Source organism: Strix aluco, chromosome 17, assembly GCF_031877795.1.
Source record: "Strix aluco isolate bStrAlu1 chromosome 17, bStrAlu1.hap1, whole genome shotgun sequence".
NCBI classification, from domain to species: domain Eukaryota; kingdom Metazoa; phylum Chordata; class Aves; order Strigiformes; family Strigidae; genus Strix; species Strix aluco.
In genome coordinates, this window is record NC_133947.1 from 3,225,282 (window position 1) to 3,248,994 (window position 23,713).

Sequence of the window (23,713 nt, forward strand, 5' to 3'; positions counted from 1 at the left end):
CTGTGCCAGCTGTGCCAGCTGTGCCAGGCTCAGCAGCTCTCCGCCGGCCCAGAGCTGCCACATCCCAAATCTAACAGCTCCCTCTGTTGGCATCTGCTCGAACCTATCAGCGAGGGTGCAAAAAAGTTGACAATGTTTTGGTTTTTCTTTTAGTACAATCTCCAGGCGGAAGGCGATCTGTCTGCGGGGGTCTCTCCCACCTGACCCAAGACCTGCTTTGTTTGTGTTCTTACTCTAACTGATATTGGACCATGTCTCCTGATGCTGTACTGACCACAGCTCTGCTGAAGACAAGCTTTTCAGTCATTTTTCCAAAATAAGTGGGAAGAAGAAACTGGATGTACTCTGAGGTCCAACGTACGAGCACACACAAGGTTGCTGTGAGAATCTGCCAGCCCAGGTATTCTTCCAGCACAGCCTCTGTCCTCTGCACCAGCCCTAAGGAGTCAGTGACACTAAATATACTGGAGCTCTCCCTGTCCCTTACTGATCACGAAAATTAGCACCTCTGCATTCAAAGGAAAATCAGACAGTGTGCAAATGGTTCGCTGCCTTTATTTTTTTTAGGTCCTTCCATAACAAAAACTCTCAGACAGCAAGCTTTGGCAAGGTTGCTTAAACAAAAAAAATAATAGTACAGCTATGTAAAATGGTTTCAATACTTCACCAGAGGTACGAACATAATGAAACCTAAGCCTCAAATGTACTTCAAACATTTAACTTAGCCAGTTTACAGAGACAGATAATCCGGACAGCCCACCAAAGTGTTAGCTGGATTACAAAGAAGGCACAGCCAGCAACGTTGACTTTCCTTTGAAGACCTTAGTTCCAAATTTCCCAGTTTGCAGAGCCAAGGGGTGGCCAAGCTGCCTGGTTCGAATGTGAGTGGTTTAAACTTATCAACTCTCCAACAAGAAATGGTGCAACCAGCAAAGAGAACCAGAATTCACTCCTTGTGCTCCTGACCTGCCATCCTGAATGGCCGGGGAAGATGTTAAAAGAAAACCACCACCTTTTTTTCTTATGTTGCTATAGAAAAGGCCATGCAAACAATCTGCTCAGGCTGGACGAGGGACAAGGCTGGCAGAGATGTCTGCATGGCCTCGGGCCTCTTTGGCAAGCCTAGTTTGCATTTGCTCTGTGTGCCTTCCTCATTTTACCCGCTGATTTTAAGAGGCTTCCCAGCAGCGTCTGTGTGTCCTGGCTCTGCAGCACTGCAGCACCCCAGATACAGGGTTGTACCTATGGTAGTGACCACCCTTTTAGAGAAAAAGCACAGAAGGAGAAAAAAAATACTTTCTTATCTCTCTGGCTCCCTATCAGACCACACTGATCCTATATTCTCTTGCAAATTCATCAGGCAGTTGTATCTTTATCTCTTAATACCCCCAATAAGTATCTCAGCTTAGCTTAGTGGCCCCCATTAGTGTGTCTGCAATTAAAAGGCTGTCAGTATTTTCACTATAAACCCAGCTATTCAGAAGCTTAACATGGCTCCAAGGTATCTGCCAAGAAGAAATTTGGTCAAAACAAAAGGAGAAGCAGGGGAGAATTTTTTTTTAAAGACAAAGAATCCAAACCTATAGCATTCCTGCATGGAGAGGTCCCTTAGGAAATCTGCTCCCAAGTCTCAGCTGAAGTTTTCTGGTAAGCACTAGAGAAACCAAAAAGATCCTTTCAGGCTGCAAGCAAGGGGTGGGAGGAAAAGCAATGAACTGCTTTAATATGAAATGCCACGTTTAAAATAGATCCTACAAAACCAGAAACTGTAGGCTGGTAAATCCTTCCCTTCTAGAAATACTGTGGGTTTTGGTGGGAGTACCACTCAAAATAAGCATGCAGAATCAGGCCTCAAGTCCATAAAATATAGAATTTGGTACTTAAATTTAAAAATATTTATAAATAACTTAAGACATTCAGGCTCAGAGGCGTGTACAGCCAAGTATTTCCCTCTGACACGGGGAACCACAGGGATCCACATCCAGTCCTACAGATCCCCAATGCAGAAATTTGCTTTACGCTTAAGGTAGAAACAAAACCTGCCCGTTGCAGGCTCTTAGGAAAGTCTCCCTCACCCCTTTGAGAGGGACACGTCTAATCAAGGACGAAGCATTTGGGAGTATAGATCCATAGCACAGAACACGACCTGTTCTTCCCATACATTCACAGCATATGGCAGAACAGCCCCCGGGGGATTCCTCGGCTGCACCTACACTGCAAGGTCAGCCCAGCCAAGCCTGGCCACGGGTGACTGCAGCTTTCCTCTGCTCTCACGCTGGAGGTGGTCTGCCTTGGCTCAGGGCGGGAGCAAAGTGACCCGAGAGAGGAGGGAGCCCTTGAGCTCTGCCCTTGAGCTAAGTTGGGCTCAGCTGGTTTAAGTGTTCAGCACTGCAGGCTCCCGGCTCAGCTCAAGCTCAGCTCAAGCATGGTGAAGGCAGTATTGATGCAACCTCATGCCCCTGGGACCACAGTAGACATCCAGCCAGAAGACTCCCCCTGAAGGGAAGCCCTGAATTCATCTCACAACCCATTCTCCTGTACACCTGGCTTGTACCTGTCGAGCAGACTGCAAAATGAAGGCACGCGAGGGAAGGTTAAGGTCAGAGGTACATTCGTTCAGATTATTCCTTTCATGTAGTTCAGAGGACACGTGTCACGTGGCAGCCTGAGAGCCAGCCACCCTCCCTGAGGTCACAGGGTGGCAGAGCATGGAGGGACCTGCCCCTGGCATGGCGAAGCAGCTCCCCTCAGCGAGCGACCGCTCCAGGACACGGCATGCAAACCACAGCAGCCTTCGGAGACGAGCCAGGTAAGCTGCTTTGGCCACACGGATATCTGTCCACTAGACACAGACTGGGGCAAACTGGTCACACGGGCCGTATCCTCACTGGAGATGTTGAGCTGGATGGCTCTGCAGGCCATCAGCTATGCCCTGAGCAAAAAATGAACTCTACATTTCTTTTGTCCCATGGGTTTCATACAGACCCACTATGTACTTGGTCTCAGTATATTTTTTTCCTGTTAAACACCTAAAAAAAAAAAAGAGTTCTTTGGCACTTGTGCGACAATGACACATAGACGTGACACTCCCCTGTCCTTCAGCTGCTTGCTGGACTCATCTCTAGAGGTCCATATATGCAGAGTCTGTGTCCACCCTCTGGGCCTCTCCAAATATGAGGAATGCACAGAGGCCAATGCTGTTAACAGCAGCCACCAGGTTAAAAACAGAGATCCAGGAGCCAGTCGTTTCAATCAGGTAGCCAGCCAAGTACACACAAATGACACCTGGGGCGGGAGAGAAGAGAAAGAAATGCAAAGGCTCTGGGGCCGGATCCTGCCCACCCACGAGGGGAGGGCTCCCCAGGAAAGGATGAGCTGCAGGAAGGTACTTTACCTAGGAGAGCTCCACCTGTATTCCCAACACCTGTAAAGAGAGGGAAGGAATTGTATATTAGAAACCCAGAGCAATGCCTTGCTGATGGCTGCGACACCCGCCACTCGTCCTCATCCCCACCCTTGGTGCAGGTAAGAAGCATCTGGCAAATTGAGAGGCACATTGGTGCTGTTACCCACCCCTGGCAGTGGCAGGTATATCCCAGGAGGAAGCTGAGGCTGCAAATACGGAGTAGACGTTGCACAGAGCTACTGCTGCTCAAACCTTAGTGCTGATGACCGTGTCCCCTCCCATATGCGCCACCTTTCCAGCACAACCAAAACCCCACTGGAATCCTTACCAAACAGTAAGCCAGCACATGAGGGGGCCAGATCCTGTACGTTTACTGAAATGCCACTAGTGAGAAACAGAGGAGAAAACGGCAGTTTTAATGGAGCACAATTACCTTTTCGTCATTTACACAGAGTTTAGTTTGTCAAACAAAAGGAAGGGATCCTAGACAATAAATGGCACTGGCAGGAGGAGAAAGGAGGAAAGAGGCTGAGAGTGAAGCAGCACAGGAGAGTACCAGAAGGAAAAGAATTCAGCTCAAAATGGTCAGAGGGGCCAAAATGCAATTCCCCTCCTGCTTTGTGTCCCTAATAACTGCTGGTCCAAGCCCTTCCCCACGCTAGAGGTTTGCTGGATCATTTCCAACCCAGCAGGCACTAAACTCCACTGGCCTCGCAGGGACCAACACACGATGCTCAGACAAGGTTCTTGCTCTGACAGTCATGATGGAGGCAGACTCCTCCTGGACCCCGAAATGCCAAGCGTGGGGCAAGAGCTAAGGCCCACAGCTACTGTCGTTATCACTCTCGTTACCTGTGGTTAAAGGTCTGAAGTCCAACAGAGGCAGAAGCAAACACTATCGCCTTGCAAAAACTGGAGGTCTGGCCCAGGCACAAGGCAAAAATGCTTGAGACACCGGAGCCAATGACCTGCAAGAAAGGGAAAATTAAATACCACAGCACATTTTATGTAAGGAAGAAAGCAACTCCCTTCACGGACAAACTGTTCCCTTTTACAATGACAAGAGCTCATGTGCACCAGGTGCTTCTCAAGCCTTTTTTTCCCCTGGTGTCTTGCCTTTTGGTGTCAGAGGTCTGTCTGGAGGCATGTGATGCCGCGGAACAGAAAGAATATACTGTGCTCTCACCTGGCATTTCTATTTCTGTTCATCCTTGTGTTGCTATTTCCTCAGTATCTAAGGGCTCATTTGGAGTGACAGTGTGTGGTTGGCCTTTGCCTGTGAAAGAAAACCTCTTCGGAGCACTCACCAATCTCTGTGCTCAATGTTAGTGTTGGTCCATGCTCTGTTCCTCAGTCAGGGTTTTCCTCTGGATTTAATTTCCCACACACACTGACCACCAGTCTATGTGCAAAGCTACAAACCCTTTCCTCTTTCCACCTCTAACCACCAACCCAGCTCCATACCAGGTCTAATCTGCCATGCAAGCAGAGCTCAGCAGGTAGCTCAAGTGTCACTCCTGTGGCTTCAGCTCTCTTACCTGCATGAATTTACGAATGGTGATGGTTTTGTACCCTTGAAAAGAAAGAAGAGTTGCAGTTAAGCACAGCTCACCAGGTCTCCTTGTCCAGATAGCCAGATTTTATCTCCAGCTGGATATTGTGGTTGAGATCAAAGGCAGTCCCAAACACATGGATGGGATTTGGACCCTGGAGTATTTATCCTGCTTTCATATCAGAACCTCACACTGTCTGTTTGCTGGGTCGTCTTCTCCCTACCAGCAAGCCTACCTTCCCCCACCCAGGTCCTCCTTCCAAATCCCATAAAATAAGAGCTGAGGAAAAGCCAAAAGAGCTCTTACCCTGGTTGATTAAATGATCAGACAGAAATCCACTGAACAAGCTTGTAGGAATTGCAACCAGCCAGGGGACTACGTTAAACACCCAACCCTGAAGGGGAGCAAAAATCAAGAGAGGTTTGCTGTCAGAACTGAGTTTGTTTGCAAATATTTTATTTGATAGTCTGTGGTATCTGTAGAAAGGGAAAAAAATCACATGATCAGGGCTTCTTGAAGGATTCTACTCCCTTTGCACACCAAGCTCTCATCTACACCCTGCACCATTCCGAAGTCTGTAAGGTGGCAGGTGCATCACGGGGCTGTAGCATTTCTAGGTTTGTTGTCTTTCCTTCTGCCCCGGTGACCCTGCAGGCAGAAAGCTCTGTCTGCTCGGGGAAAGAGGGATTAAACATGGCAAAGTTTACTGTTCAGCAAGGTGATGTGGCAGAAAGCCACAGAGCCCTGGAAAGCAAGCTGTAGATTTTACTCTGCCCTGTGGGGTCAGCAGTAAAGCTGCCGGCAAAATTTCCGACATCAGCTTCAACCTCATTAGCAGCGTTACTGGGCAGCTGAGGGAACATAGCTGGATTTTCTAATGCCAGGATTAGGTAACATTATGGGTAGCAACATACTTTGGCCTATTTTCAATTAAGCGAGCTTGCTACAGTTGTAATCACAGATGATTACTGGTCATCTGGATTACAGCTGCTCAGAGGCATTTTGGTGCCCAGATCCCACGAGGAGCTGAAATCAGTGCGGGCTGAGCTGGGCTTCATCTCAGCTGGTTGAACCTACTCACCCGTCCATCGTCCCCCGCATCTCCCCCTTCGCTCAGAGCCTGTTACCCCATGGAGGCATCCCTCCCTTCCTCGCCTGGCTTCAGGATGCGCCGGAGGGCTGAATAATCTTGGTTTTGAATAATCCTGTTTCAGCTGCTCCTGGAAATGGTACCAGGGTCCATCTACATCTTTCAGTGGTTTGAAACTTTGGGTCTTGGTCACTTTTGAAAATGTTACCCCATAGGGCTTGCGGGGTGATACCTCTGGTGTCTGTTAACCCCAGCTGGGGCTGCTCAGCCAGTCAATCCCGACACACCGAGCCAGCCTGGGCTCATCCCTACAGCCCGTCGCCCTGAACTGCCTGAGCCAAAACCCTCCACCACCTCCAGCCAGGTGGGCTGCAGGCAGCTGCTTAGGCAGCAGTGAAGGCAGGTCACCTGCAGAAAGGGACTGTGACCAGTAGGTGACATAAGTTTCCCACATTAAGGATTATCATCCATCCTTTAAAATCAAGCATCCTCCAGCCCTGTTTTATTAAAATGTATGAAGTGATTATCAGATGCAGGAACACTATATAGAGCATCTTACATAAGGGCACCATGATATAATGCTTAACAGATGGTAAATTACTGCTGCGCAAGCACATTACTGGAGGTGCACAGATCTTGTCACAACAATATGTTTGCTGGTTTAATACATGGTTTTAATATAAATATCTAGTATGCCATAAAGCGCCTTACACACGTCATATGAAAAGGCATTTGTAAGCAGCTCCAGAAATTATAAAAACCTAACAGAGCCATTGTGGAAAAGATTGTCTGAGTTTCTGAGAACAAGATCAAAATGCCAGCTCTCAGCCCAGATGAGTATTGCATAGGTTTCTGAAAAATGGGAACATCATTTGTGCTGAGGAGAGGGAAGCTTTTATAGTATTTTTGAAGATGTTATTAATGGCAATTATCATTTTTGCAGGCAGGTCTGAGCTATATAATGTCAGTACAGTTAAAAACCCCATGAAAACCCAGGAGTGAATGGTGGGCATTTGCAACAGCATAATGCCATTTCAAAACCATCCACAGAAGAAAAGCAGTCTAAAAACCAAATATAACCCTCTCTTCCCTGCCTGGAAGGTGCCCCAGCTCGGCCTCCCTTCAGCATCCCTAAACAAGCAACTAGAAACCAGCCTCTGCCTACCTGGAGGGAGGATGCTTGCATCTCCAGATGTATGTGCAGGGGGATAACGGCTCCTCACCCCGCAGGGAAACCTCCCACCTCCTCCTGCCTCCCAGCCTGCTCTCACCAAACCCCTCTGCCATCATCTTCCTCCCTAACCAACCCATTTTGGCAGGTACCCAGCACGACCTCATTTGCACAGAGACCAGCAATGCCTGTGTCTCAGAGCCAACTTACCTTTGACTCAGGGAAAGTTTCCTTAAAGAAAGTTGGCAGCCAGGAGAGGAGAGTGAAAAATGTGCTGGCTGTAGAAAGCTGAGCGATGATGACAGCCCTGAAAATACACAGTGGAGAGGAAATAATCAGGAGTGACAGGTCACACTGGGTGGGAAACAGGCACTTGAGCAACCCAATATTTCAGTTCCTGGTCTATAAATAAATCCCTCCCAGCACTGCAATTGTTTTCTGAGACTTTTTTCATCGATAGCTACTGCTTTTGGCTTGCCACTCGCAGTACCGCTCCTTCCTTCGCTGCCCTCATCGCACAGCGCCCGGGCGGGCACCTGACGTCAGCCCCTGGGTTCAGGAGAGGTTAATTGCAGCAGCAATTGTGCGAGTGCATTTCCCACCAGTCCCTTCCAGCACTGCAAGAGCTGTCCTGCTCCAAGAGGTGTTGTTTAGGGTTTTCTAGGGATTTGCTATCAGCAGATGCTCCATGGTTATTCAAGGCAGGAATGGGCTTGCTGCCCTGCAGCCCCATTGCTCAATAGCACTTGGGAACGTGCTGGGATGACCTTCAGTACCAAATGCAGCATCTCAGAGAAAAAATGGCTATTAAAAAGGTGTTTTGCCAGCAATGAGAACACAGCCCGTGCCACCCAGTGCCCCTGAGCATCACTTCTTAGGAGCCCATTACAAGCAGCATTTCTAATGAGCCCATTACAAGCAGCATTTCTAACAAGACCTGCGGAGAATATCACTCCAGAGGAGCACACGACTCATCCAGGAAACAGCCTGTGAAGAAGAAAGATTTGCCAGTAACATTCAAGCCTGACATTCATCCGGACAGAACATAAACTGCCTTTTGTCACGCTTACCTGTACAGTTCTTTATTTATACAGAAGGGATTAGAAAACCTGGTAAAATTTCCCAATAAATAAATGGACAAGATACACATAGCAGAAGAAATAAGCACAGGGAGGTGAAAAGCCCTTGGGAGGAGGGTGCTCTCCCAGCCCTGCTGACCCTCGAGGCCACTGCAGCTGCCTACCATATCGGTGCCTTCTTAAATAGCTGCTTCCAGGGAACTTTGGTCTGCTTGGATATCGAGAGGCCTCTCATTAAATAGTCTATGGGGATGATGAGTTCTGCAGGGAAGAAAACATACAAAGAAAAGCTTTGATCAGTAATTTTCTGTGAAGCTGGAGGGAGCCCTGGGAGACCGCTATACAATGACCTTAATCTCCTTCTAACCCCTGTTTTTTGGCTATACCACCATTGAATGCTCATGAAAACACCTTCTACTCTTGACCAAAATTTTTCCATTGCATCCACACAGTTCCCCATCCAGCCACCTGCACCCACTTGTTATATCTTTTGTTATAATTAAACAAAAACCCCTTGGGGAGGGACCAGGTTTGGGTTTTGTGCAGCTCCAGGTACATGCCTGGCTCCTACATATCACGCTCACACTAACAATGCTGTACCAGGTGTAATGGTTTCCCCATGTATGGAATTACTCCCAGACAGTTACTTGGGAAGAGATATTCTGGATTAACTGGTTTTTAAAAGCTCTGTGTGTAGATGCTCTTAGTTTGGAATAAGTATCTTGCCCTCCTTTAGCTTAATCCACTTTGAAGATCATGCTCTGTTTGGTGTTTTCACTGGTGCTTAAGAGTACTGAGGAGTCAGATCAGGCTTTCAACAGCAATATAATCCAGTGTGGGACCTGAAACTCAGCAATGCAACAGCTCAAAACCTTGTTTCTGGGTTTAGCATCTTGGGTGAGACATAGCATGTATCATAGAAGACATCTGAATAAAAGGTCTTTGTGTAAAACCAGGCATGATCCTAGAAACACAGAGGATTTGCAGAAAACAACAGAGGCACCGCCCGGGTCCCACAGACCCCGGAGCGCTGGCAGCCTGAGGGATGCGGGTGCCTGGACCTACCTTTCTCACTCAGGAGGTACTTGCAGGTGCAGTAAACCCAGAGCAAAGTGAGCAAACCAGAGAAGTAGAAAACGCTCTCCCAGCCGTACCAGTCGAGGAGGAGAGATCCTGCACCACCGATCACCAGCGTCCTGCAAGGGAAACCACACTGGGATTTACAGTCTGGCTAGGAGCATTGGGGCTGCATGCATCAATGGGAGATGCTTCTTAGGGTGGACGCTGCGGGTCACTAAATGCACTGAAAATAGTCATCAGTCACTGCCTGTGCAGGCATTGCCCGCCTGCCCAGTCACCCTGTGGCTCTGCAACCTGCCCTGCTCCCTGCGTGGCATCTCGGGATCCTCGGCCGGGCAGGAGAAACCACTAAGGGACCTCACGCTCGTCTGCCCCACACTGAAACATGCTCATCAGGGAAGGAAAATGAGGCTGCTGGTGTGCAGAAAGTGTCTCAGAGAATGTATAAATCAACAAAAGAAATGAGTACACTGGAAAACTAAGTGGTTGAGCACAGTTACATTTCTACATGGCTTTTATGCAACTTTTCCATATAGAAAGGAAATTCTCATGGAGATTAGCAGAGTTGGGAAAGTTATATCGTCCCCATCTATCAGAGAGGATGGGTGAGCAGTCATGGGCTGACCCTTGCTCTTCCTAATCAATTAGGCTGTTTCCCATAGTAATTAAATGTTGCAAAACACTTTTCAAAGTCTGGCTTGAAAATAAAGGGAAAATAAACCCATAAATCCTTGACATGCACGACAGCAACTGCCTGAGGCTTCCTCAGCTGCAGCCACGGTCCTCAAGGACCCAGGAATCCACATGTACTTCGGGCTGTGAGTTTTGCCTCCAACTATTTAATGGCATTTCATCACATACGATGTCCGGAGACTGTCACTTGCTGCTCAAATCCTTTTGAACTTACCCAAACTGCGAGCCGGTCCCCACCGTGCTGTAAGTGAAGGCTCGCTCGCTCTCCCGGACCTTCTGGGACAGCAGGCTGGCCAGGGACGGGAAATACACCCCTGCGAGCAACAGCAGCCAGGCAGGGAGCAGTCAGGCTCCTGTGCCCTCATGAGCAAATCAAAAGCAAATTTAAAAGATCCAGCAGGAGCTAAACACCGAGACAAAGCAACAAAACCTTTGGTGAATTCAAAACAGGGATATAAAATAAAGTAAGTGAATCCGTCACCATGAAAGGTTGGTTTGTGCCTTCTCCATAATCCTGTTTCATCATCACTGCTGCTATTGTAAATCCATCAGTGCCAATGCACTTATCCCAACGGTTCCCCAGTGCTGCAGCTTGGCAAGAGGGAAGGAAAATCATTCCAAATTATCCAAAAGTTTTGGTAAGGGCCAATTTTCCCCAAGTGCTTTGAAGAGTTATAAAATGTGGAAAATCAAACAAGGACAGTGACGGTTTCAGAAGCCAGCAGCCCCTGTCTGGCAGAGAGATTTCTACAGGGGAATGACTTGTCAGCGACTTTCTCTAGAAATGTCACTTTTTTTTTCCTGGGGAAGTTCTGGATGTGGAGGCAGTTTTGAGGCAGACGATTGCTCGAACACGCACGAGAAGGGTTCATGCACTGCAAACCATATGACTTGCATCTGAATTTACTGCACACAAGCCCCCCTGCAAGGAAGCCCTTGGGCAGACAGACACACAGACACGTGCTCAGGACAGGGGCCTCACCTTGCAGCAACCCCATGAGGAACCTGGAGGAGGTCATAAAAACGAGATGGGCAGAAGTGACGTGGGTGAGCAGCGGGGTGAGGACCGTGAGGAACCCCCAGGCTGATGCCGAGAGCAGGAGGACTTTCTCACCTCCTATTCTGGAAGACAGAAAATACGTTATCAGGAACAAGGGGAGGGCAAAAGGGCAAAGTCCTCCAGTCAAGACTCAAGTGTCCTTCCCAGTTTAGCCTGTTTTTAAGAGCAACCTTTCAGTCAAACCTGTTCTTCTCTTACAAATATCTTTAGCCCTCTGGGGAGTAGCTCTGACCTCCTCCCTTCCCACCTCCTGCTCCCCTGGAGCTGACAGTGAGCAGCTGGCCACTGGCATCGCTCTCATGGGGACAGTGGCCATCAGCACTGCCCATCCACCCCGGCACACGCCAGCCCAGAGGCACCACCACACTGATGCACCCCGGTCTCTGACGGAGGGGAAGCCCAAGCTGCTGTCCCCGTTCTGCTTTTAACCAGTGACAGTGTTTTCTCTTCCATCTGCTCTTTTGCAACAGCTCTGCCTGTTAACATTTGGGTTTTTGCAGGCGTTTGCTTGCAAACTATTAAGGAACATAATTAAATAGCGTAGTGCACGGCATGGATAATGTACTCCTTCCAGGCATGTGCTTCTCTCAAAAGATTTCATAGGAAAGCCCTCCTCACTAAGAACAGGGTGGCTGGGGAAAGGAAATTGAGCAGGTAATTACTCAGATCTTTCCTTACAGCTAGGTGGGGAAGTTGTTTTTTAATTGATATGATAAAATGGAGACACTTGGGGTTTCCCAGACATGATGGAAACTGATGGGGTTTGTTTGTGAAAAGACTGCATGAGAATATAGGGTGGAAAAAACGGAGGTGCTGAACTGAAAACAAAGATAGACTAAGCAGATCAAATAGAAAAAAGCTGTATTCCTTGCAAAAAGGAAATATTTTATTCTTGTGGTTAGTGATTGCAGCTATAAACCCTTCCAAATGGCTGTCCAGCACTGCTGGGATTAAACTGTTTGTTAACGGACAAGTAACACTCCTGGTGAGCAGTAGCTATGAACTATGCAAAGCATATCAGCATTTGTCACTTTTCTGAAATAAAGTCTGCTTTACACCCACTATTTCTTTCATCAGCTTAACATGTAAGCTTGTGAGTTTGCTTTTTTTATTCCAATTACTGAACCAGTGCTGAAAACAACCTCCATCAGAAAAATTATGCTGGTATAAAATTACTCTTCACTGTTTCCAGGTGAAAAAACCCCGTGTTGGTCTAAGTGTCCCTTAACATGACTGTAGTTCTCTCCTGGCAGCTGCTCTGCAGGAACTGTCGAGGCAGTAATGATCGTGTAGACAGTCCCTGTGTTTGCTGGGGATTTTGCTTGTGCAAAGTCCTTCAGTGAAACTGCCCCATAAGCACAGCAGCAGTTTCCAGACCCAGGACTCTAAACGGACAGCCAAAACTTTCTGAATCAGAGCTACAGACCCTGTGTAAGGCTGATGGAGAGACCTCAACTGCTTCTAGAGCAACCTCCAGTGCTCCATAAAGCTTCTCCCCAAGGACACGCTTCACCCTTCCACCCCATCACTGTCCCGGGGTGAAACCTGGCACAGCCACCGTCAAAACTGGCACTGAGAGGTCAAAACCAAGCTAAGTGTCATTAAAAAAGCCCGAGCGGAGGAAAACATGAGAATAATTTCCAGTACTGATCACTGATATGTCCTCCGATAATCTGTGTCAAGCAGTAGCCCCAGAAGAAGCTGCTGAGCACTACGCCGGACTGCTTCTTGTCCCAGCTGAAGTGGGTGCTCAGGGCGACGGCGCAGATGGGCACGGTGACGCGGGCGCAGTACAGCAGGCACGTCCCCAGCAGCAACATCACCGTCCAGACGCGGGACTCGGGCCTGCGAGGATGGAGAGGAAGATGGGGATAGGGCACATGGAAGGGTCTGCCTGGTAGATCCCTGCACAGCGAGGATTTACAGGTCAGACTGGTTTGCTTCCAAGCTGAAGTCTGTCTTGATAAAGGTCAGCGCAATCCCCCTGTGGCACAGTCGTTCTGACACAGAGCGGGGCTTTTATGCATGATGCTAACTTTCATCCCAAACACTATTTGACCCCAGCAGCAAAATAATGTCTGTCCACAGGCTGCAAGGTGGAACAGGCCACTGAGGCATTGCTGACTGTGGATGGAGGGAAAGGTGGAGGGAAATCTGGTTGGTTTGCTTTCCCCCCAAACAAAAGCTTTAGAAACTGTTCTTTAAAAGATAAGGATAACAAAGGAAAGGTCAGTGCATGAGGTTAGAAGTATTTGCATGAGACACACCATCTTGGTAGCAAACATTTGTTATTTGGCATTCCTACCCATTCCCCAAGGGAGGTGGTGTGTGTTTTACTCTTCCTAAATAGGAGGGAGATGGAGGAATCCTTAGTGAGAAACAAGATATGATGTGGCTGAATATCCCAGAGAGAGGAGCAAGATAATCCAGCCTGGCCTGATAAGAAGTTTAAGATAATATGAGTAATAATACGTTAACAGAATATATGTTTTGGTACATGAGTACTCAGCCCCAAGAAAAGTGCTCCTGCAGAAGATACAGGCTGGAAATAAGTGGGAAGGCAACTTTCTCCTGCTCTAAGTCAGCCATGTGCTTCTGGAGCACAGACCCACATTTTGCTGCAAACTGCAGCTCCCAGGCATAGGTGAACAACTCTGCCTTCCTGCAGCCCCACTAACGTCAATCTGGGTCCCCCTTTGCCTGTGAATTACAGAGTTAAAAGCTTAGTAAGAACACCCACTATTTGTATTATTTGTATCTGGTTATTTTTATGCCCAGAGGCCAGAGCACAAAGCACTGAGCAAACAGACTCTCTCTGCTCCAGAGATGACTGGGGAATTCACTGTACCAGGGCATTAACCTCTGTGCTTTCCACCCTACTAAACATATCTGCACGGGAAACAACCTGGGTCACTTTTTATATCGAACTGAGCATTTATTTCTCTGTACTGGAATTATGATAAATGTAGGTTAACGCCACAGAGCACAAAACCATTTATAAATGTGTCAAATAGCCCGTCACAGAGGGAGGTGAAGGAACAATGAAAAGTAAGGAACAGTGGGCAGCTGTGCCCGCTGGAGGCGAATTTATTGCTGTTTCCCAATGAGGCAGATAAGCAGCTCAGTGCCAACCTCTGGCAGAAGGAACTGGAGGTGTTTCAGTTGGTGCTTCGAAGGTTGGAACCGTCTTTACTGTGCACACGTACAAATGTACAAAATAACACAGGAACTAGAAAACCTCACGTATCTCTGCTGGGGGAATAAGCAACCAAGGGTTGACCTGCCTCAGCCATTTGAACTAGCTGGTAAATGCTCTCAGAGTCCTTCCTGGTCTTACGCTGAGAGGAAGATACGCAGCAATCTTATTTTGCTTTGCTGCAAAATCAAAGGTGGTTTGGTTTTTTTAATCACCTGCCCCAGCCAGCTCTGGCAGCAGCAGCAGCACCAAGTTCAGCTTGCTACGGCACAGCGAAACCAAAGGTCGTGTCCGGGTCAGACCAACGCCAGCGGGATGATACGGGCAGGAATTTTTGGGTATAAATCGCCCATCAGAGGCAGAGGGCAGGTGGGGGGTAACTGGGGATGGACAACGTTATGGAGAGCCCTCAGAGGGTTGTCCCAAGACAATCCCAGATCAGCTGCTTGCAGGTACAAGCGACCGACCCGTGTCTGCCTAACCAGTGCTTCTGCACCCCCAGAAATGGGCTGTTGCCAGTCTGGAGCCGTAATCTCTCCCATTATCTACAGTGGCACAGCCCTGATTAATTTGAGCTATTGAACCTGCAACAATTGAGGTGACCAAGTAAAACGCAGCAGCCTGCAATGTGCGTAGGTATTTCCTATTATTTAGAATAGATTTCTAAATTGTGCTTTTCCCCCTGAAGCAAAGGGAGACCTTTATGAGCTTTCTCACTATCTGGAGTGGGGCTGAGCAATGCCTCTTCTCCTGGCAGTTATTCTGATGAGCCCAGCAGCATTTTAAGGGGATATTAGATCGATGGTTCTTCCTTGGCCCTAAACCCTGTACAGCTGTTGTCGTGGTTTAACCCTAACCAGCAACTAAGCACCACGCAGCCACTTGCTCACTCCTCCCTACTCCCAGTGGGATGGGGAGGAGAATGAAAACAAAGTAAAACTTGTGGGTTGAGGTAAGAACAGTTTAATAATAAAATTAAATTAAATATAACAGTAATAATATTATTCAAATAATTGTAATGAAAAGGAATATAATAAAAAAGAGATAAATAAACCCCAAGAAAACACAAGTGATGCACAATGGAATTGCTCACCACCTCCTGACCAATGCCCGAGCAGCAATCTGCCCCCCAGCCAGCTCCCTCCAGTTCATATACTGGGCATGACATTCTACGGTGTGGAATAGCTCTTTGGCTAGCTGGGGTCAGCTGTCCTGGCCACGCTCCCTCCCAGCTTCTTGTGCAGCCCCGCGCTGGCGGAACATGGGAAACTTCATGAAAAGTCCTTGACTTGGGATAAGCACTGCTTAGCAACAACTAAAACATCACTGTGTTATCAACATTATTCTCACACTAAACTCAAAACACAGCACTGTACCAGCTACTAGGAAGAGAATTAACTATCCCAGCCAAAACCAGGACAGGCTGTGCAAGGTGTAAGATGGAGAGAAAAAGACCTGTGCAGCTCAACTAGTCTTTACTCCACTTCTCCTTATAATATTGCTGAGGTTGGTTCCCTTCAGCAGGTGTTTGCCACTAGGAAAAGCAAAACCCGTGTGCAGCAATGCCGGTGTCCGAGGAAGGGGCAGGTGGGGAGAGCACAGTTTGGTGCTGATGGATTGAACTCAAAAAAGCAGTGAGCAGGCTGCAGAGCAGCTCTGGCTTCAGGGCAGAGGGGATGCTGTGAGCTCCCAGACCTTTTTCTTGCCCCGATGAGGCGGGCAGAGTCACCCAAGTCCCCAGCCCCTGCGCTGGGGACATGTAAGGGGATTTGGGGGTGACGGGGGGGAGGCAGCCAGGCCAGCAGTGCCGGACTATGCAGGCAACAAGTGTGACCTGCCTGAGCACGGGGCACAAAGCACTGCGTGGCTCTCTGCTAAAGCACGATACCATTCACAGCACAGCTCCGACAGCAGTGGGAAGGGACTGCCAAGCAGAGACTTCCTCCCAACAAGCCTCCTCCCCAGCTGATGTTTTGACAAAACTCCAGTGAATATTTTTCTCTTGACTTTTGTTCTTTTTCAAAAGCACTAAATAAGTCTCCGGGTATACGACACATTTCTCAGTGCTCTCTTTGATTACTACTCCATTCTATGCATTTATATTCTTTTCCTATATATTTAAATGCATCGATAGAGACTTATGCTCAAAACATGTGGGGAGTATAAAGACGGCTTCAGACTACCACTTGCTCTGTAGGTAGCATATCCAGCTAGGAAAATCCACTCAAATAATATGAGTGTCAAATGTAATCACTAGCTGCCCACACCCACCTGAAAGCACGGCAACAATTATTTCTCTGCAAGGACAATGATGTGCTTGCATCAGAGGAAAGAGCTTTGTAAATGCATTTTCTCCTAATTATAGTTATCACAGAGGCTGCCGATGAGTCAGTGTTCTGCTCAGTGCAAAACAACAACAGCAAAGGTTACAGGAGAAACCTCGACTAGTACAAAGGGGAAAAATTAAAACTCTCCTTCAAATTCTATGGAATAATGACAAATCAAACAATAGCTTTTGTAGGTAACACCAGCCACCCAAGAAGCGGAGCTTTACCAGCGTTAACAAATTAAATCTAATGGCTTTCGTGATGAGGGAGGTAATCTGTGCTGGAGATAACCAAACTGAGTCAGAGTAAAGCACATCTAAACTAAGGAGGTCACAGCCGTTGGTGTCACCGTGCCCATCTCACCAGCCACACAGACAGACCAAGCGTCTCCCCACAACCCTGTGCCAGTCCTGGCCGAGCCCCGGCTACATGGAGCAGAAACGTCTGTGAGAGGGGGCAGCCACCTCCAAAACATCAGCAGGTGAATCACCAGAGCTTGTTCAGAGCCACCTAATTGACTTAATTGGGTGCCATGTGACGGGGGTGGCTCCTCGCAGCCTGGCCTGTGCTCTCCTGACCTGCCATGCCTTTCTGCTTACGAGAAACGGGCACTGCAGGTGCATCCCCTTCTGCGTGTCACCGAGACCCTCTTTACTGAGCGAAGCAGCCATGCAGCTAGAAAACACTTCCTATTTCATAAACTTCCAGCCACCACCCAGACAGACTATAATTAGCTCAAGCCCTAATGACTCTTCCCGTGTGGCTTTTTGTGTGGCAACAGCTCTATATTTGAGCAGCCCTGCCTGATGTCCCTTGGTTCTCCTCCTCCAAACGCAGCCCCAGGCACTGGGTGGTCACAGCTTTGCTTCGAAGCATCCAGTGATACCCTAGGACCCCGCTCCCACCAACCAAACGGGTCCCCCATCTAGGGCATGGTGGTTATGACTGATTTTCAAGGATGCCTGAGAGCCCCAAAGGAACAAAACCAAGCCGAGCCATCCCGCAGTAGAAGGAGAGCATAGGGTATCTTTATTTGCAGTCTGTTTTCCTGCTGGAGGAATTTCTCTGGTAGATGCCACAGAGCAAATATTTATTCAACTTTATTTCTCTTGACTTGTCTCCCTCCTTTTCCCCAGTCTGCAGGTCTGTCTGTTTGCAGACACTGCAGGTCACTGTTAAAATGGACTTGCAGGAGTTTAGGCTATCAATTAGATTACAGTTTAGTACCCCTTTCAAGGCACACGTCTGGAGCGTTGGGTATTTTCCGGTGGCAAGAGAGCTGTGTTAGACAGCAAGACTACGAACAGCCTGTCCCAGCAACAGCTCTTGGCCAGAAGCCATCTCTGAGGTTTGTGGGTGTTTTCCATAACTGGAATTGGAAGTGGGAGAAGACCTGGGAGCTGCAGCTCCTGATCTGCATCGAAGCTGCGCCACAGCCAAGGTGGGTGCAGGTATCGGCGGCGGGGCATACCGCCCACACCCAGGGCATCTCTACCTCAGTTCTCTTCTGTAAAAAGAGGCTAAAAAGAGCTCTGTGGGAGACACATGGAGGGTACATCAGCTGGAGCCACCTCCGATGCCCCCAGCCCGCTCGCTCACCCCAGTCACGGACACTCGCCCGTCCCTGCAAGGACCGCAGAGCAGGATGGGGCTGAGCCCCTGCGGTGGTACCGAGCTCCAGCCACGCTGGAGGGCCACCAGCTCCAAACCGGGGGCACCCAGCAGCCCATGCCTGGGGCCACCTCCCAGGGGAATGTCCCCAGCACGGGCAGTTGGTGCCTGTGGTGTCCCCCACCCCACTCCATGCCTGATCACCTGCCATACCGCAGCCTGGGGACATTTCCCTTCTCGCCACCCATTCCCAGCCCCCTGGGAGCATCCCCCTTTTGGAAACCTCTTTTCCAGTTTACCAGCCTATGGCTTTAATTTACAGTAATCTCCAACATAACCACAGCCTGACTGACGTGGTGGCGTAAACACCACAGTCTTGCAGACACTCCTGTGCGAGGAGATAATACCCAGGTAGTTATTTTTAACCTGGTTTGACAGTCCTCTCACTTCTCTCTCTGTTTTTCTCAACGACAATTTCTCCTTCCCTTGAAAATCTAACATGTTTAGGTTTAGCCAACCAAACCAAGAGAGAGGTTTGGGGTTTTTTTTTTTCCCCTTCCTCGAGTTGATTTTGTCGTGCTGCAGATCGGCTCCAAGCTAATGATTTGTCGCTGTCAAAAGTAGCTTTGGGGTTTAGAGGAGGTTTTGTTTTTTTCCAATCCACCAGCTAACAGCCAACGAGAGCAGCATAGAGGACACAGGGCTTTTTTTCCTGGGAAAGCTGCTGGTTTCCTGTCAGCCTCCTGTGCACAAACTCCCTCCGCAGAGCCGCAGATGGCAACAAAGTGGTGTTCAGCAAGCGCGGCTCTGGGTTTATTCCCTCTCTTAATTTCTTGCTTTCGGCAAAAGCAAAGATGAAATTAGATTTCAGCAGCTCGTATGAGCTGGAAATAGTTGTTAAGTCCAGGTGGAGGCGGTGGGAAAATGTAATAATGGAGCACACACGTGCTTTGCACGCTGATCTAAGGGCATACGTGGTTCAGCCAGCAATGAAACGCGTGTCTTGCTTACATTTTCCATGTGAAAAAAGTTCTCAGCAAAGGCATGATTAAAACCAGGGTGAGGAACTTGTACAATAAAAAAAACCCCCAACCACCAAAAAAAAAAAAAAAAGAATGCAACCAAAGCTGCAACATTGTGTTGACAAAAGATCAGGGCACAGAACTCAGAAAAACAACGTGACCGTTGGCTCCGGGCAAAGAGCGCAGTCAGGCGACTGGAGACCAGCTTGTGGCGGTGGTACAACTCCTTTTATCTCTGGAGCTTAAAGAAACTGCTATAGTAATCCCTTGTCTTCAGACGTAGCCAAAGGCTGCGAGATGCAGAGTGATTTCAGGAGTCATTTGCTTCTCAGGACACACTGACTTTTCCATGTTGTATTTCTCTCCTGGAGGCACCATCCAAAATGGGATCCCCATGTCTACTGCTGGACCTGCCTTTGTGTGCAACCTTCAGCAATAGATTTGTCTTCTCAGTGCTTCAGTCTTCCCCCAGTTAAACCAGAGATGCTAAAACACATCTACTGCCCAAGGAGTCCTGCTTTGGCATGTTAAGATCTCCATGAAAAGGTGCTATCTAAATGTCCAGATCTGCCACACAGACACAAGGGCTTTCTCAAGCCCCAAACAGAAATCCCCAAGTGTTGTTCTTGGAAGAGGAGGTGTTGGAAACCTGCAGAAAAGCCATTGGAAAGCTGCAGAAAAGTTTGGGAAAGGCAGCAGGAGAGGCAGGATAAAACGTAGGGCAAGAACAGTGGAAGAGGAAGGAAAAGCCAGCTGAAAAAAGGGAGGACAAAATAAGAAGCAGCATGAACAAAGATGGAAAAATAAACCTGCCAAGATAACCGTTTATCTCTCCTTGCACTGACGGTGCAGACAGATCTTGGAAGGCTGCCTGGCATGTCTTTTGTTGGATCATGAAAGGAGAACCCATGTCACTTCCCCCACTTGATAAAGCCTTGCCTCCATGGCAATAACTCATTACTTGGAAATGTTGAGAGCTATTTATCTGCATATGCCGGTCAAAAACTGTCCACCAAACTGATTTGAGTCCATCCAACGAGGTATTTTACACAACTTGACCAACCTGCTCGCACAGTCTGGCGGATCACTCCCCTCTTGTGCTGCCCCCTTCCCGTTCCCAGCCTCTATCTGTCCTGTTTAGACCATAAAGGCTCTGTAAAGTCTCCCCAAACAAGGGCTGCGACCACCCGTGTGTGTCTACACCAAACAACAGGGAGGTGATCTCTGTTTCTGATTCAGAGCAATATAGATAACGATCTGATTGATGGGAGTTACAGTTACCCTGCTGCTCTTTCGCATCAACCGGATTCTTTCAATTACTAGCAGCACTTAAGATGGTCAGAATCGCTTAAAAATGCATATGTCTTGATAAATAGATCATCTTTTCTGTTCTGGAGTGTTGTAGATGGTTTGCATTTTTCAAGGAGATTTGGGAAACTGGAGGGTTCATTCTGGCCACGTGTTACATTTTTTTCTAGAGTTTTTTTTCTTTTTGTTTCATGAAATGTTGGTGGGAGGATCTCCCTCTCCCACCACTCCCATTTCACAAAGACTTAGGGAAAAGTTAGAAAGGGGGAGACAGAGAGAGGGAATTTTCCTAACTGGTTTTGGGGGAAAAGAATCTTAAAATTTTAAGCAACCCTAGTGTCAAAGGTCTGCTTTTGAGACCGAGCTCCTACTCTTGAGAGCAGTGTGGGTTTGATTAGACTTCCAGGTCTCTGACTGCAGGAAAAGTCTCCCTCGGACGGCAGTTTATAGCTGGCTATCAGCCTGTGGCCCCTGCAGAAAACGACTGATGATAAATCTCAGCTTCTCCAGTGGCTAATTGCTGCTGGAAGGGGCAATTCCTTGGCCACGCATTCCAGTGCTTTGGTACCGATGTCACCTGTCCCCGCAGCTGCGCCTCCCCCTCTCCTGCTAGGGCCAGCTCGCCACAGGGCCACACCAGCCCCAAAGGCCGAGGGGAGCTGGGACCCTGCAGGACAGGCCACCGCAGTGGCAGCCAGGCCTTAGTTTCTCTTCACGGCAGCATTAAACCAAATTTTAAAAGCGCGGGGGCAACAGGGTGAAGCCCAGGGGCTCCCAGTTTGGAAAAGCCTCTGACCATCACTTCCACCTGCCCCATGGCACTTCTGAATCATCATCTCACGGCACCTCAGAGGGGAGAAGCGGCTGATCCTGAGGTCAAGGTGCTGGATGACTCTCCCGGGGTGGCAGAGGAGCAGCGCTGCCCCCGTATCCCAGCTCCCTCCCTGGTTCGCAGTCTCCGCTCCAAACACAAGAGCACCCTGCGTTCGCTTACACCCCTGCTGTTAAAAGCGGTCACTTTGGGCTTAATAGTATTTTTAAGAATTTTAATAACTTGAAGAACAGCTCATGCTGTCGAGCTGCCGCCCAGCTAGTATTCCAGACTTTATCTTAATTAATTACTATCACCAGTACAAACATCCCTGCTGGAACACTTTGATAAGAACCTCATAGTGGTTTCAACGGCATGTTTAAATAACTGACTCCAGGCCAGAAATAAGCTCAATAGATTTTTTTTTTTTTCCCCCAGTGTTTCACAGTAATTCCGTATCTTCCCCCTTCCCTCTACCATCTCTATTGGAGCCCGGTGCAGTGAGACACCGGGGACTGCCCAGCACGGTGGGACCGTGTCCCCCGGGACCGTCCTGCTGCACCCCCGAGGGCCGCGCCGGGCCGGGGAGAGCGGGGGGGTCGGTCTCTGGCCCGCGGCGTCCCGTCGGGGAGCACCGAGCACCCCCGAAACCGCTTCTCCGGGGAACGGTCCCGGCTGCCCGACCCCCTCCATCCCGAAGCTGCATCAGGAGGTGGCGGAGGGAGGGGGGTCTCCGGCTGACCTTGACCTCTGCGGGGTGGTCCCGGGGCCGAGAGGGGACCGGCCGGGGGATGCGGGGCGGGGGGCGGGGTGTCCCGGACGAGGGCTGCGAGCGGGGTCCAGCCTTACCTGGACCAGTACGGGTCCCCGCCGCCATCCCGCCTCATGCCGTCGTGCTGCCCGGCCCGGGGGCCGTGCTCGGCGCTGCCCACCGGCACATTCCTGCCGCCGGCACCCGCGGCCATGCGGGCAGCGCCTTCCGCCTCCGCCGCCTCACATCGCGGCGGCCGCCGGCTCCCTCCCCCCGCCGGGCCGCGGCCACGTGTCAGCGCCTCCCCGCCGCGCCGTTCCGGGAAGTCCCGCCGCTCGCAAAGCGGCCGCCGCCGGGCGGGGTCCCGCTCCCGGTGCCCGGGCCCGCGGCAGCCTCGAACCCGCGGCAGCCGGAGGGGGCCCGGCCGGGGAAGGGGCCCGGCCCGCGGCGGGGAGGATGAGGGTGTGGGTGTCATTTTCCCCATCCATCACCCACAAACTTATGGGGGCTTTTTTATTTCCTATATTTTTTTTTTTCCTTCTTCTCCGGTAAATACTTACACCCTCATCGGCAAAACCGAGCAGGGCTAACAGAGGGGACTAACCGGGGACCCTGCTCTCCCCGCAACACCTGGCCAACACAGCCCTCCTTGCTCCCCCCCCAGCTCCTCCAGCTTTCATAGGTTTGCTGGCAGAAAAGTCTCTGTTTCTACTTTTTAAGGATTAGAACTGAACATGATATTCCCATGCAAAGGATTTAAGGAAAAAATAAACAGGAATCAGTAGCGTTAGTTTAACTCTGTTGGATAGAGCTGTTGCCTTGCTGCGAGGGAGATAATCAGACTCCTTTATGGAAACAGATAAATAAAATGATGGTTATCTCAGATCACGAGGACTCACTTCAGGAATATGAATGCACAGGAGGAGCTTTGTTAAGACGCCGTTCAGGTGGTTCTGTGGCCGATGGCAGCTGGGATGCAGGCATGACCAAACTTCTGCTCAGCAGACGACAGAGGAAACTCCCACTCAGCCTGACCAAGGTCGTACAAGGCCCTTGGGAAAGTACTGAAGCTTCTGGGCTGCACCAAAAAGTAGAGAGGCGCAGGTGCAGGGCAGGCACCTCCCATCTGCTACTCCTGAAGAAATGCTCGTTAAAATTAAGCCCGTAGCAGACTAATGCTTAGCTAACTCACCCATTCTTCTCCCAACAGGAACACTTTGCAGGTTCCTGAAGAGCAGCTACCTACATAAATCAAGAGGGGTTACAGTATTATTAAGCTGAACCTTAGTGAAATAGCAAGAAGACTCCTCACACACCAGAGAGACGACGCCAGGAGGAGGGCACCAGGGCTGACAAAAGCAAAAATCATAAAATCATAGTTTGTCCTTTTGTTTCACCATTTCTTCCTCAGAGGAAAGAGATCTCCCCCAAAAGGCCTGCAGCACAGTCACACACGGACGGACAGACCTGCTACCAACAGAGGAAACCAATACAACAAGTTTTGGTACAAGTGGAAACTGAGGGGAACCACGTGTAGTAACCACAGAGCTTAGCC

General features: G+C 49.2%; 1 protein-coding gene across 1 annotated transcript; it reads right to left on the bottom strand.

Annotated features, from left to right (window-relative positions):
• Positions 1-535: 535 nt before the first annotated feature.
• Positions 536-22,515, bottom strand: SLC17A9 (solute carrier family 17 member 9). The gene is made up of 13 exons (XM_074843319.1): positions 22,257-22,515; positions 12,780-12,977; positions 11,055-11,194; positions 10,287-10,386; positions 9,365-9,495; positions 8,464-8,560; positions 7,431-7,527; positions 5,266-5,353; positions 4,945-4,979; positions 4,259-4,374; positions 3,735-3,790; positions 3,395-3,424; positions 536-3,285 (listed from the first exon to the last, which is right to left on the bottom strand). Exons 1-13 carry the CDS (start codon positions 22,370-22,372, stop codon positions 3,122-3,124), a joined length of 1,368 nt encoding a protein of 455 aa, XP_074699420.1. The 5' UTR covers positions 22,373-22,515; the 3' UTR covers positions 536-3,121.
• Positions 22,516-23,713: the final 1,198 nt, after the last annotated feature.

Excerpts from the sequence above, each read along its gene's own strand:
- SLC17A9 (XM_074843319.1), bottom strand. The coding sequence starts at position 22,372 with ATGGCCGCGGGTGCCGGCGGCAGGAATGTGCCGGTGGGCAGCGCCGAG. Across the intron at positions 8,561-9,364 it reads GTACCTCCTGAGTGAGAAAG|AACTCATCATCCCCATAGAC; the intron begins GTAGGTCCAGGC and ends TCTTCCCTGCAG. Across the intron at positions 3,286-3,394 it reads TACAGGTGGAGCTCTCCTAG|GTGTCATTTGTGTGTACTTG; the intron begins GTAAAGTACCTT and ends CTCCCGCCCCAG.